The sequence below is a fragment of the Hippocampus comes genome, unplaced genomic scaffold (genome assembly GCF_001891065.2).
Source record: "Hippocampus comes isolate QL1 unplaced genomic scaffold, H_comes_QL1_v1.1 scaffold147, whole genome shotgun sequence".
NCBI classification, from domain to species: domain Eukaryota; kingdom Metazoa; phylum Chordata; class Actinopteri; order Syngnathiformes; family Syngnathidae; genus Hippocampus; species Hippocampus comes.
Window position 1 is genome coordinate 2918724 of NW_017805009.1, and position 13882 is coordinate 2932605.

Here is a 13882-nt window from a genome sequence, read left to right on the forward strand (position 1 = left end):
CCGGCTGGACTAATGTAATGCACTTTCCTTTGGAGTCAGCCAATCCTCCATGAAGCGTCTCCAGTTGGTCCAGAATGCTGCTGCTTTCCTCTTGACTGGCACTCGTAAGAGGGAGCACATCGCTCCTACTCTGGCATGCCTTCACTGGCTCCATATACATTTTAGAGTTCTTTTTAAGATCCCATTATTTGTTTTCAAATCTTGAAATGGCTTCGCCCCACCTTACCCCGTTATTGTTTATTGTCTGCATTATTTTTGCTCCATGTACAGCACTTTGTATACAGCGGTGGTTGTTTTATATTAAAGTGCTCTATAAATGCAGTTAAGTTGAGAAAATTGGCTTGGTTTATCTGGCATGTGAGGTCAAAAGGATTCCCAAGGAGTAAAATGTCACAGTGCTCTTCTCTCGCCTTTTTTATTTTTATTTTATCACTGTGTAAAATGGCTGCTTCAGTTTAACAAATATGAATATAATGGGTCATTTCAGTGAAGACCATGATGACATGATGCTGTTGTTTAATGAAACTGAACTGGTAGTGATTCAAATTCAATAATGACCAATGCAGAGAGAAAAAAAATAGGAGACCCCCTATTTGCAAACCAGCCACTCTAAAAGGTACCAATGTACCGTATTATTTGCATTTAGTATAAGGGAAAGAATCTCACTCGTGAACTAAATGAGTGTGTGGAAAGGTGTTGAATACATTGCTAAACCAGGTACCTCAACAAAGAAGTGCTCACCAACACAGATTTAAACACGTTTTTGAACAATATTTGAGAGAAACAGGCCTTTTGTTTGTATAGAAAAAGTCTTAGCTCTTTTGAATTCAACTCATGAGAAATGGGAGCAAAAGTGTCGCACAAGTGTCTCTTTTTAGCAGGACTAAACTAGGCTTTCACTTGTTTTGGCTGTTATGCTTACATATATTGAAAAAAATATATTTTCATTTTATCCTTTCCACTAAAGGATCCCAATTCTCATATTTTTTTAAATTCCATTCGATTTTATATCATACATAGGTCTCTTTTGGGTACTTATTGGGATGAATCTGAGACCTCTGGGACAAATTTAATTCCACCACAAGTACATGTATAAATGTGGGATGACAAAGTTCACAGAATCCTGTAGCTCAATCTGCCTCTGATAATGGTGATGCTGTTTTCTCAATGAAAGTATGGTATTGGAAAAAAATATCACCCTACATCCTGCAGAGCAATAGCAGGTGCATCTTGCATCATGCGTTTCCCCTCGAAACAAAAGTGTTCCGAAAATTCATGCTGACTCATTTGCACTGATGCAACACCAGCCTGGGATTGTACCACTTTGCTGTTATGGAAATGGGACCTATATTGTATTGTAAGAGAATTTGAGCTTCAGATAAACAATAAAGTTACACTGTACAAGCTTTGGGCTTGTTTCAAACCCCTGCTGAACCAGACCCTGAAGAGTAATTTGGTATATTTGTTCACTTACCGAACAGACAGGTACAACATGTTCAAGAGAGAATCAACACAGTCTAATCATATTACGTAGCAGTCCACAGCACCTGAAGCAAAATGGAGGATAGGAACCTTTTTCCATGAAAAATAATGAAGTTAAAATGAAAGATATCGCTACACTCTGCTCTGCTCACTGCTGTCTGCTGTTCATGATTTCCCCACAATAATGATCAAACATGATTTTAACAAAATAGGAAACAGACCCATACACAACATTTTATTTCTATAAAACTCTGCAAATGTTTACATGTTTAAATGATCACTGAGATACAATTCCAAGGAAATCACAATGTCCCTTCATTGTTGAGTTATTATTAGAAAAGGCCCATGTGGTCTTGGGGGACACTTAGAGTAGAGACTCTTTTTGGAATGTGGGGGGGAAGCCAGAGTACCTAGAGAAAACCCACGCAAGCATGGGAAGAAAATGCAAACTCCACACAGGAAGGACGGGGCTGAGTTTTGGACCCTGAACCTCAAAACTGTGAAGCACACATGGTAACAACTGCTAGATAAAATTCATCAATATTATACCCCATTTAGGGTGGTGATGAATGTTAAATGATGAGACAGCCATTCTAAAAACATTTACAAGTCATAAAATCAGCAATAAGGCCTTTGTGTGTCTTTGACCCTGCAATCCAAAAATAAAATGTCTTGTAAATTTGGCACAGTACAGAAAAGAGTGTTGTTGACAACCAAATTTCAACGAATAACAAAATGGACAAGTATATAAAAGGAGGGTTTATAAAATGGCGAAAAATCAATGCGTTGTCTCCGCTCTCACTGTAGCTGCATCTGCTGAATGTGCTGAAATCATGCCACTTTCAACTGTAAACTGTCAGTCAAATACCCAGACTGTACACAGCAGTGTGTACTGCACATGAACTATGAAAACAATGGTATCTTACATAAAAAATCTGGAAAAAAGAACTGGTGAAAAACAACTCAATTCTATCGCCACAATTCAGTATGACTTAGTTCTCAGTCTTTGCCCATGTTTTCAGCAATTATCTTCAAACATGTATACTCTCTATGCTGTCAATTCTACCGTTTCAGTTTACAAGGACTTTAACATTCCAAACAATTCCACCTTTTTTTATTTGTCTTTAACAAAGAACAGGGCGTTCCTGACTAACTGTAACAAGAATTAGTGAATCTTGCTGCGTTCACAACAGCCAATTAGTTATGAAATTTGCTATACTGTATTTACAGTGTAAACCCTGTTTGGACTTGTAAGAGACACTTAAGTTACCATATAAGTAATACATAACGTTTTTCTTCATTCAGTTTGACTCAGGAGAACATGCCGAGTTCTGTGCACAGTCCGTTGTATTGATGTAAGGCACACCCCTTCAGTCGCGTCATTGGTATCGCCCGTTTCCTATGACGTCAAGTCTACTGTCCAGGCATGGCATAAATACCGGAGCCAAGCACCGGATGAGGGTTACTTTAGCTGCGAGTAAAAAAGCCGACCTCCGTGAGAGTTGCCAGTATAAACACATTTGCTTTTTTGATATTTCTACTCTTTGGTCTCTTCACAATTATTTATCGTGAACGATGATGAACGGCCAAATAAATGGTTTTCACCACTCAGTCATTGACGAGGACTGCTTCTTGTTCACCTCGGAATCCGTCGGAGAAGGGCATCCCGGTAAGTACGCGCTGACCTTTTAGCCTACTTGAACGTAATCAGCCTACGGCGCGCGGTCGACGTTTTATTTCAAACTGTTTTACGTTTAAGTCCCATAAATGTGTTCCTATAGTCGTGTCGATGCTCGCTGAGGAAATATGGGGCCGGTCGGCGCTCCCAGGCACACGCGCCAATCGCTAGCTTGCTAATCTTTGCTCAAACAGCTCTAAGGATATGCGCCGTCCGAGCATGTGTTTTCCGTACGTAATCTATCAGTTTTAATAAATGAAAATGTATTTCGGTCTTTATTTTCTTCTGACCTGATTTCCCTCGAGATGAGGTTCAGTAATCACTACGACCACGCTTGTCGGTTAGGTAAGCAGCTAACAACGTGGGAAGCATTAGGAGCTTATTAAGTGTTTCTGGTGCTTAAATCGCTTGTCTTAAATAAGATAAAATAATTGTGTTTGTAAAGCGCCCATTGTACACGAGGGATTTGGCATATGAGGGAAGTCTTGAAGACGCTTCTCACACATCTGAGATTTTAAATGAACCCCGCGCGAGCGAACACGAAGCCGGTGGGAGTCCATTTCAGGATTCAAACAGCCGAGAATATTGGGCGGCCGTGTGCCTCGTTAGGTTGCTTTCCCGTTGCCGGCGAGTTTGCTGTAGGCCCCCACCACACGTGCACATGTTTGAAATGGCGACTCTGTGACTCATTGGGCCACTCCCACCGAGCACATGGGCTGCACTCTGCGTTGAGCCTTTGCTTCATTGCAACCGTGTAATTGAACTTATTTTCAGACAAGATCTGCGATCAAATCAGTGATGCGGTCCTTGACGCTCATCTCAAGCAAGATCCTGATGCCAAGGTTGCTTGCGGTAAGACGATCAAAGTCTTACTTTCCATATGAACTCGTGGCAAATGTTAGGATTACATCACATTCCCTGTGTGTTCCAACAGAGACGGTTGCCAAGACAGGTATGATCCTGTTGGCAGGTGAAGTGACCTCACGAGCTACGGTGGACTATCAGAAAGTTGTGCGGGATACTATTCGCCAGATTGGCTATGATGACTCAGCTAAAGGTGGGTTTGACTGTTTCTGAATGTCAATATTTACTTGGATACTCGATTTGACACTCTGTGGTTGGGCTGGGACCTTGCCTTACCAATTGAATTTTTCAATATTCATTACTCAAATTTGGGGCTTTTGGCTTTTAAATGCATTCAGTGCAAAGACAAACTAAATACTCTGTCAACTGTATTGGACATTTGCCTTGTAGGCGTTCATTACCTATGGATGAGGGAGGAACTCTGCCTTTATTTTTCATTTGGCGCCACCAGTGATGTGACTGAAGTTCACATGTAACACAAATTGGCTCTTGGCACAAAGCAAAAAAAAAATCACCCAGGTAATGGCTTGTAACTCAGTTCTCAGAAATTGGGTAACTCAAAGACATTTGTTTTAATATTTAGAAAGATTATCTTAATATCTATTTCTCGCCAAAGCCAGAGTTTTCCCCCTGTTCTTTACATCGATTTTGTCTGCTTTGGTTCAAAGTCTTGGTATTATTGTTTTTCTCTGTGCAGGCTTTGACTACAAGACCTGCAACGTGCTAGTGGCCTTGGAGCAGCAGTCTCCTGACATAGCCCAGGGTGTCCACGTTGACCGCAATGAAGAGGACATTGGAGCTGGGGACCAGGTCAGTTTTACACCCATCCTCTTGTTCAGAGTTGTTGTGCTGAAATGGCACGTGACCGTAACACAAAGTTGTTTCCCACCGATCACACTTTCAAGGGCTTGATGTTTGGATATGCCACTGACGAGACCAAGGAGTGCATGCCACTCACAATTGTGCTCGCGCACAAACTGAATGCCAAGATGGCTGAGCTCCGACGCAATGGCACTCTGCCGTGGCTCCGACCTGACTCAAAGACACAGGTAGCTATCCATTCCATTATTACAGCTGCGAGATTGCAAAACTTTCCACTAAGGCTAATGGAAAGAAGAGTTTGGCCATGTCAACTTACTGCTAAAACCACTTCAGTATACTGTAATTGAAAAATATTGAAGGAAAACATCTCAATTTAATGTTACTGATAACAAAGGAAGAAGTTATGGACATTGTCTATTTTTTCCATTTGTTTGTTTTTTAGATTGCCTGGTACCTTAACATTGAGTTTCTTTTTGGGTTAGGAAAATATCTCTCATCCAACTTAAAAAAACATTGAATAAAAAGTTAGTCATATCTACTAACATTCTGCTTTATTTAGTATTTGAAACAAGAAGTAATCTAAACAGTTTACATTTTGAAAATAGTGTATCTTGGAACAAACTTTTTTTGCGTGGGGTGGGGTAACCTATGTGTATTACAATAAGTGGCGGTCCAACAGTGTGCACTGGGCCCCAAATGGCCCCAGTTTTGACCCCACGGGTCTAGCCTACTCTAGTCTGTTGTATGTTTATGCTGAAATCTCTTTTACCTCCTCTCAGGTTACCGTGCAGTACCGTCAGGACCGTGGCGCCATGCTTCCTGTGCGCGTGCACACAATTGTCATCTCCGTTCAGCATGATGAGGAAATTTGCCTTGAAGAGATGAGAGATGCCTTGAAGCAAAAAGTCATCAAGTCTGTTGTTCCCTGCAATTATTTGGATGATGACACCATCTACCACCTGCAGCCCAGTGGCAGGTTTGTCATTGGCGGCCCCCAGGTAAGAATGCGGAATTCAGATGGGTTGTAACTTGTGTATTGCTCACCCATCTGAGCGCCGTCGCTGCATTCACAGGGCGATGCCGGACTGACGGGGCGTAAGATAATCGTCGACACTTACGGCGGCTGGGGGGCTCACGGAGGCGGAGCCTTCTCTGGCAAAGACTACACCAAAGTGGACCGCTCCGCTGCGTACGCTGCACGTTGGGTTGCCAAGTCTCTTGTCAAGGCCGAGCTCTGCAGGAGGGTGTTGGTTCAGGTGAGCCAGCTGCTAGATGTTTAGTCTGAGTTAGTTTCTGTCAGCTTCCGCTTGCAGAAGGTCTTGCTACATGTCTCATGTGTGCTGTGTCAGGTGTCCTACGCCATTGGAGTTGCCCACCCCCTCTCCATTTCCATCTTCCACTATGGGACCTCCAACAAGAGTGAGCGGGAGCTGCTGGACATCGTAAGGAAAAACTTTGACCTGCGTCCCGGGGTCATTGTCAGGTAATGTATGACAGACGCCACCAGCTGTTCGCTTGCATTGGAGCTCCTGGCTTCCTTGCTTTTATTCCTTTCCCGGTGTGAGAACTCTGCTCTCGGCTTCATGTAGTTACAAGTGAGGTTAGTCTACTGTTAGCTCGGGGTTGCATGGTGAGAGCTCAGAATTAGTTTTTGGAAGTTGCGGTTACCACACATTGCTCAGGGCGAAGGATGGTAGGACTGGTAAGTGATGCATTTTATTTTCTCCAACAACCATCACGAGCTGGGTGCAAAGTGGCTCTCAAGCCCATCACTGACTTTGGCCTGCATGAGGTTGAATGTGTGCATCTGATCTCTGTGCATGTGTGGTTGCTGCTAAACCTTTTGGTTATGTATTTTAGGGATCTGGATCTGAAGAAGCCCTTGTATCAGAGGACGGCGGCCTATGGCCACTTTGGCCGTGACTCCTTTCCATGGGAGGTTCCCAAAAAGCTGAAATACTAAACCTGTTAGGCTTTTTGCCCCCAGGCTTGTTGGTGTATACTACAGAGAAGCCTCCAAGATTCGGGGGGGTGAAATGCCCTTTGCTGTCTTTCTCTCTCTTCCTCCCTTCCTCTCTTTCTCAAAAATGATTCATCATTTTCCACACGGATATTGTCTTTTGTTTTGCTGGTTGCGAAATGATGACTCCTTGAAGTCATTCTTTTTTTTTCTTTCTCTTTTTTTTGTTTTAAACTTGAAGGTTCCAAGAACTTCTTCTTCTGTCACTTGTTACTGTGCTATAGAGCGTGAGTCGCTGCAGTTCTGTCATTTAACATGAGTCTAGTCGAGTAGTCATGGGCACGTGTTGGTAGTTGGCCTTCACTCACTGGTGCTACTACAAGAGGAGCATGTATGACCTGCGAAGTAAATCTTCATCTCGTCATTTCGGAGGATCTTTCTCATTGAGCAACATTCCTCCTCGGTCAGTCTGGTATAAATGTTCCCTCGCCCACTTTTCTTGTTGCTAGAATTGATTCTTTTCTTTATGGAGGATGTTGGCGTGGCACAATGAAATGGAAATGCTGTCGCTGTTAACAAAAAAAAACAAACCGCTATGCATTGCATGACTAAGAGCTGCCAAATGTTGCACTTTCAAGCCCACACACCGCCGCAGATCTTTGTCATTTTCTGACGTCATACAGAAAAGTCAGAGGCTGCTATGTCACTGCTCTGGTCTGCAGAGGTGTTGGGTGAACTTGATAGTGATGAAACATTTGGAATCAGTTTTTGAGCCCCCCCAACACACACACACACACGCACAGTTTTTTTTTTTTTAAAGAAAACAAGTGATTTGGCCCCATTGACTCCACCGATATATTGATTGCAGGTGTAGTTACAGAGAAACCTGTCTTCTCGTCTTTATTCTGGTGGCGTTTGTCAGTCTTATTGGATATCCAATGTCAACACTATTTGTTCTCTGGAGCTCAGCGTGGATACAGAGAAGCTGAGCTTTCAGACGGCAGCTTTAAAACACTTGATTACTGAATCTTGAATTCCTCTTGACTTGATAGTTTGTTTGCTTGAGGTTCCAGAGTGTTGTACAGAAAAGCTTTGGGTCACCTCGAAAACAAACGGTTAATGTTTGACTATTTAACGTTTTTATTTTTGGACTGCACAAATACTTTTTTTTTAAGGTGCGGTGGATATCCTTTTTTTAAAGTTATTTTAAATAAAGCATCTGCAAACCTTTTGGCTCTTACAAATCTTCCATCAGTACGATGGCAGCATTTGGTTGGTGTAGTACAGAGAAACCAACCGTGTTTACATGGCCATCCAATGTAGTGCTCTTATTGCAGGTAATCGTTGGCTACAGTAAGTGTACATGTGCCTTTTTCTATTTCTTCTCCCCCTTTGCTCCTCTCCACACAAAAAATGAGATTCTGTCAAGAGCGGATGGCTCTTTCTGTAATGTTTCATGTTTAGATTGGACACTTCCCTTGTGCTCTGTAATAAATAAGATACTTGCAACATGCAGCGTCTCATTGTTAATATTTGTGTGTGTGTAGGGGAGGGGGGGGGGGGGGGGGAAAACCGGTATTGCGGTTTTTTGTGTGCGCGTGTGTGTGTGTGTTCAGTGCTAGTGTCAGTCACCCGTATGTGATGCTGTCAGACATACTGCTAATGTTTATTTGTACTGCAGAATCATGGATGGCTTGTGAGCACAGGCATTGTTGAAGCCCAAATTGACGGACACAGAAGTGTCTGAGAACCTCACATTTGATCTCCGTGCTCTTCGATATTCGGGCAGAGTAAATATTTCAAAAGTGTTTCATTTACCCAATGCCTCAAGAGTATTACTGAAATAAATCAGCTTTCTCATGATATTCACTTTTCATACCTGTCAACTTTTCGGAGCGCCAACCTGTATAAACTACCAAAAAAATCCTGAGAAAGAGCAAAAAATCCTTATAACATACCAAAGCATTTTATATGTCAAAATAACGGCAGAAAAAAACCCATGAAATATGAATGATATATTTGTTTCCTTGTAGAACTTGCTTGTACACTACCGAAGTATGCAATGAATACTCTGCTGTTTTCAACTAGATTTACTGGAAAATTACCGGAAATGAAAGCATTCGAGTAGACTAGCACCATTCTGGGCAAAAGCAAAACTGAACTACCTGTTAGGGGGGTGGGGACCGGAAATTTTCAGAATCCGTATGATTTTTGCGATATGGCCATATACGTAAGATTCACCACAAAATCCGTATGAACTATGGTTAAACCGTATGAGTTGACAGGTATGACTTTTATTTTTTACAAGCACCTGCACATGGCGCACCCAATTCTTGTATATTTCCTCTTATCCAGTATGACTTCTTTCAAGTCGAAACAAGACTTTCTGCGTGGGGAGAAGCGTCTTCCCAAAGAACACATTTAATCTGTGAACAAAGGACATAACAGTCCCCGTTTTCACATGGTCTCGAGGTCACGAAAGTTGTCAGGGAGAAACTGGGCAACAGCTGTCGTTTGGGTCAGCTATTTTCTCTTTTGCAGCCTGAGAACATCTTGGATTTTTGTGTCTTTCTTTAGTCTGAGTCATGGAGCATTGAGACAAAGATGGTGGTTGCTTTGGCGTATCATCGCCAAGGTGTTCTTCCCCCGCCCACATGAATGTCTTTTAAAATGAATCAACATGAGAACATCGAAGGTCGCGTCTGATTGCAGTTTTAGCACAGTATGATGAAACCGACCGGTTTTGATGCAGAGCAGACAAAATGAGCCAATTGAAGTCAGAACCTACTGTCTTGAAAGTACTGTTTTGCGCAACAGAAATAATTTAACACACTTAAATGCATTTCAAGCATACTATTAAGGCTGCGGGGCGCATACATACTAGAGTAGGATAATCTCCTAAACAGTGTGGAACACTGCCACTGATGAATTCTGCACAGTAGCATATAGGCTACACCCGAGTAAAGAGTTGGCGTTCAAAATCAAGGTTGCGTCATTTCAAATATTTCAACAAGTCATGGCTTCGGCTCTCATTGACGTAATTGCTCAATGAACCTCCGGTATATTGACAACATTAATAAATGTCTTAATTTTTCTTTTTTTTAACCCCTCAGGGGAAAAAATTAACAGGTGGTGCCACCAGCTCATTTCCCTTTGTCTACTAAAGCCATGATTCCACCAAGCATGACACTGCGGTTCTGTACACCACACAATTTAGTTTTGGGAGAATGATAGTTATGTGAACTACAGCAAGTAGTAGTCGAAAGTAATCAGTGTGACACCAGAGCCCATTTTTTTTCCGTAAGTACATGACAACTGCAATTGGTGATGTTTTGACAATGTTTTAATTTTTAGCCAATTAGATCCACAAGAAGCAGTTAATCAAAGCTCATAGAAACAAAACACTGTACACATCAGCGCTGAAGTGCAAATTGAGAGAATGTAGCTTTGCCAGAGCTTTTGCGCTTGTGTGCTTTGGATGCAATGTTGAAACAGGTCTGCAAATGATATGTGACGGTGTGAAATCTTACAAAATACAAATAGAAACCGCTAGTATATAGCAGTCAAACACTTCTCTATTGTCGCTTGGGCAAATAGAGGGGGACCTGCTCTCAAATAACCTTCTTAGTTCAAATAAACTACTCATTGCAGTTGGGTAAACAAACACCCCAGGCCACAATTGGAGGAAATACAGTATTGAGCTGCCACACCACCAAATCCTGTTTTAGCAAAGGATCACTGGAGCATTTCCCATTCTGTTATTTTTAGCTTTATTATATTGACACAAAGCTCCCGACAGCTGGTTGTTGCGTTTTTAATCTGATCAAAGTTTGTCTTTTGATCAGTTACATTATTATAAAACAAGAAACATGAAGACTCCGGACTGACTTAAAACTTGGACCGGTGGGGCTGACTAGTGTATTTTGTAACTTTGAGTCTCAGGCACTTTGGTGCAGAGTTTTCTGTGTATTCATCGTTTCAAGCTACACATGTTTGCAGAAGGCTATGTGGCCCATAACCATCAATTCAGCAGACATTTGACCCTGTTCACATTTGACTGTGAAGTCATTGATCAACATATTTATTTCTTGCCATGAACAGATGGCTTTGCACATTAAATTGGATCACTACAACAGTATATCAGGCTACAGTATATTTGTGCACAAGTTACATCATCACATTCTGATTGCCTTCCTTACAGTGTAAATACAGTGGCTTTGCATTTCCACTACTGCGGTGGCTCATTTGAGTGTCTATATTTAACCAGTCATGACCAGTGCAGGCCTGCAATGTTGCAGCCTTGAATGGGAAACTCCTTCACTCGGACTACAGTGGAGGAGACACACACACACACACACACACACACACACACACACACACACACACACACACACACACACACACACACACACACACACACACACAGGGTCCTTCCTGCTAGCTATGGAGATTCAAAGAGCACAACATAAAACATTGACATCAACTGAAAGGCCTCGTGGGACTATGTCGGGTCACTTCCAGCATGGCCGCTGGTGATCGGCACCATGCGGAGACACAAGCGCAGATTCAGGCCAGATATTTTCCCGAGGGCGGTGACATTTCCTGCAGGCGTATGGTGACAGCTGATGCAATATTTTTCATTGCGTGATAGCTTGTGAAAGCGTGAGGCCCAACGAGTATGTACTTGATCACTCCATGCCTCCTCGTGACATTTGGACAGCATACCTAGGTTGTAATTACTCTGATGGTGTGGCATAGTCAGATACTTTTAGATGCTTTATTTCTCTTTGTTTTATGGCTACACACATACTAATAACAATATATTCCGGCCTATTCTACAGCACACGCGATTTAGACAGAGGTCTTCTTTTGCACAAAATGCTACTGAACGCATTTCCATTACAATTCTTCTTTGTTTAGAAGCGGCTGAGCTTGTTGTACGGCAAGAAGAGCAACAAGACGTGTTATGTATGAAACTGTGCCGTGTGTAAAGGCACTTATTTTCAAGCAGTTCAACTGCTGCTTTGCAGGTTATAAAATCGACAAGGGTTTCAACAAGAATTGACAAGCATCCCTTGAGGGTGTTTATCAAGCAGAAAACTTGTACTTTATATAATGGCAATGTAAAAAACACCCAATCACATGTGCCCTTCGTGTGTGATTGGGTGCTTTTTTAGCCAATTGGTGAGCCCAAAAGGAAGGGTGGGGGGGGGCGGTGACGGTGGAGCAGCAAGACGAAGCTCCATGGGAATGCAATGCATTCCTCCGATCCCTGGTCAAGTCACATGCTGGTTGAGAAGTGAAGCCGAACAAGAGGTGTGTTTCTTTCCCACCAATAGCGGAGCACATCTGGATCCTCCTTGAAAGTTTGCATAACGTTCTTAAAGTTTGGTCAGCCACGTGTCTTTACTCATTTAAAAATGCCACTCCTCATTTTCTGAGTTAGAAAATTTCTGACTAAACATCAAGCTAATCTAAGCTAATTTCTTCCCTTTAGAAAATTGTGTGTGTTGTTCCTTCTTGGAGAGCTAAATTTCCTGGAATCTTAATGCCGGCCCCAATCGGTGCTTTAGTTTAGGGAATTTATACGTAACTAAGGCAAGATTTAAATATTGGTATAGTGGTGCAGATTTCTAAAGTTATTCCCGTGTGATAAATGTTCGTGTTACGTAGAAAATAACACAGGTGCATCCAAATCTGATCACAATTACGAACCATTCAGAAGTGGAAACGAGTAACTGTGTACGATAGTCAACCGGTGACTCAAGTGTCTTTAGTGGGCCAAAAAGACCAGATTCCTAAACGATGGATTATGGCAATTTGGAGAGTGCAAAAACTACAGTATATGTATTTAAAAACATGGTGGATGATTCTGTACGATTTTAAAACATTTGACTACTCCACATTCGAAACATTGATTTATGTCGCCACCTGCTGAAGGCAACTTAATAAAACCTATTTGTCGTGAACGTGATCAAAGAACACAGGATGAGTTCAAACAGAATCGACGCTTGGAAAAGCAATACGCGTGTATCCAAAGTATTTATTGTTCATGTGACAGGTAGAAAACATTCACATTGTAATGCTATTTGCTCCAAAAGTTGCACCGAGAAACGTTTCGAGTAACAAATATAACAACAAGAACAACCAAAAAACATTATATCACAGATTAGAAAAGTTGCCCACCAAAATACATTACTCCAAAATACAATAAATTACAATACTAGAGGTAATGACGCAAAATAAATACACAGTCAAGGCTAAAACCCACACTGACAAACATATGGTTTTGCGACTTCCAGCACTTTATTCAAACTTAAAATGTTAACAATAAAAGAGGAAATGTTCTCTTATACCCCTTTCCCACTGAAATTAGTGGTAGTAATGATCCGTGGCGACACGCAACCAATTGGCATATTGTCCCTTTCCCATTGACCAACAGAAGGCGATTCTGCCCCCCTCCCTTCCCTCACTTTGCGTCTGGTTACGTCACCGCGCTGTGATTGCGTAGATGATAGTGCGACAGATTTCTTGGTGGTAAACAAAGCAACATGGAAGCGAGTGTTCTTTCTTTTATCATGCTTTTTACCGTCCTCAAAATGGTCGAAAAGCAGCAGGGGATCAACACTTTGCTACTACTGAGACAACAGCTTAAGGGACGATCTCCTAGCTTTGTTGTGGGGCTGTGCTATATACGAGGCCGATGGCGCGCGATGTTATGACGCATCACGTACCGCCCTATGTCATCACGTAATTACCGGGAAGTCCCGTGTCAGGCTTTCAAACTGCAAGCGGAGGCGATCGGAGGCGATCACAACCCGCCTCCAATGGCGTGCTGGTGGAAACGGATCGACACTGGCCAGTGAGCCTTTCCCACTGCCCCAAAAAGCGTGTTTACCCGTGGTTTTGCGGCAGTGGGAAAGGGGTATTACTTTCCATGGTCATATAGAACATGTAATGTAAATGTGCACAGTGCTCCCCGATGATGTGGATCAGAGGAGACAACAGCACAAGGTGGGTGAAATGCAGCTACGACTGCCCTCAACCATACATCCTTGTTTTGAAATCTCAACAGG

The 13882-nt window shown here is 42.3% G+C and overlaps 1 protein-coding gene and 1 long non-coding RNA gene across 2 annotated transcripts; both read left to right on the plus strand.

Annotated features, from left to right (window-relative positions):
• Positions 1 to 1940: 1940 nt before the first annotated feature.
• Positions 1941 to 8319, plus strand: LOC109510553 (uncharacterized). Its single transcript, XR_002167147.1, has 2 exons — positions 1941 to 2602; positions 7610 to 8319. It is a non-coding gene; the product is annotated as an uncharacterized LOC109510553 (long non-coding RNA).
• Positions 2928 to 7361, plus strand: mat2ab (methionine adenosyltransferase 2Ab). The gene is made up of 9 exons (XM_019860800.1): positions 2928 to 3151; positions 3935 to 4012; positions 4095 to 4217; positions 4722 to 4834; positions 4930 to 5073; positions 5626 to 5844; positions 5920 to 6102; positions 6196 to 6329; positions 6707 to 7361. The coding sequence occupies exons 1-9, from the start codon at positions 3058 to 3060 to the stop codon at positions 6807 to 6809; spliced, it is 1191 nt and encodes a 396-aa protein (XP_019716359.1). The 5' UTR covers positions 2928 to 3057; the 3' UTR covers positions 6810 to 7361.
• Positions 8320 to 13882: the final 5563 nt, after the last annotated feature.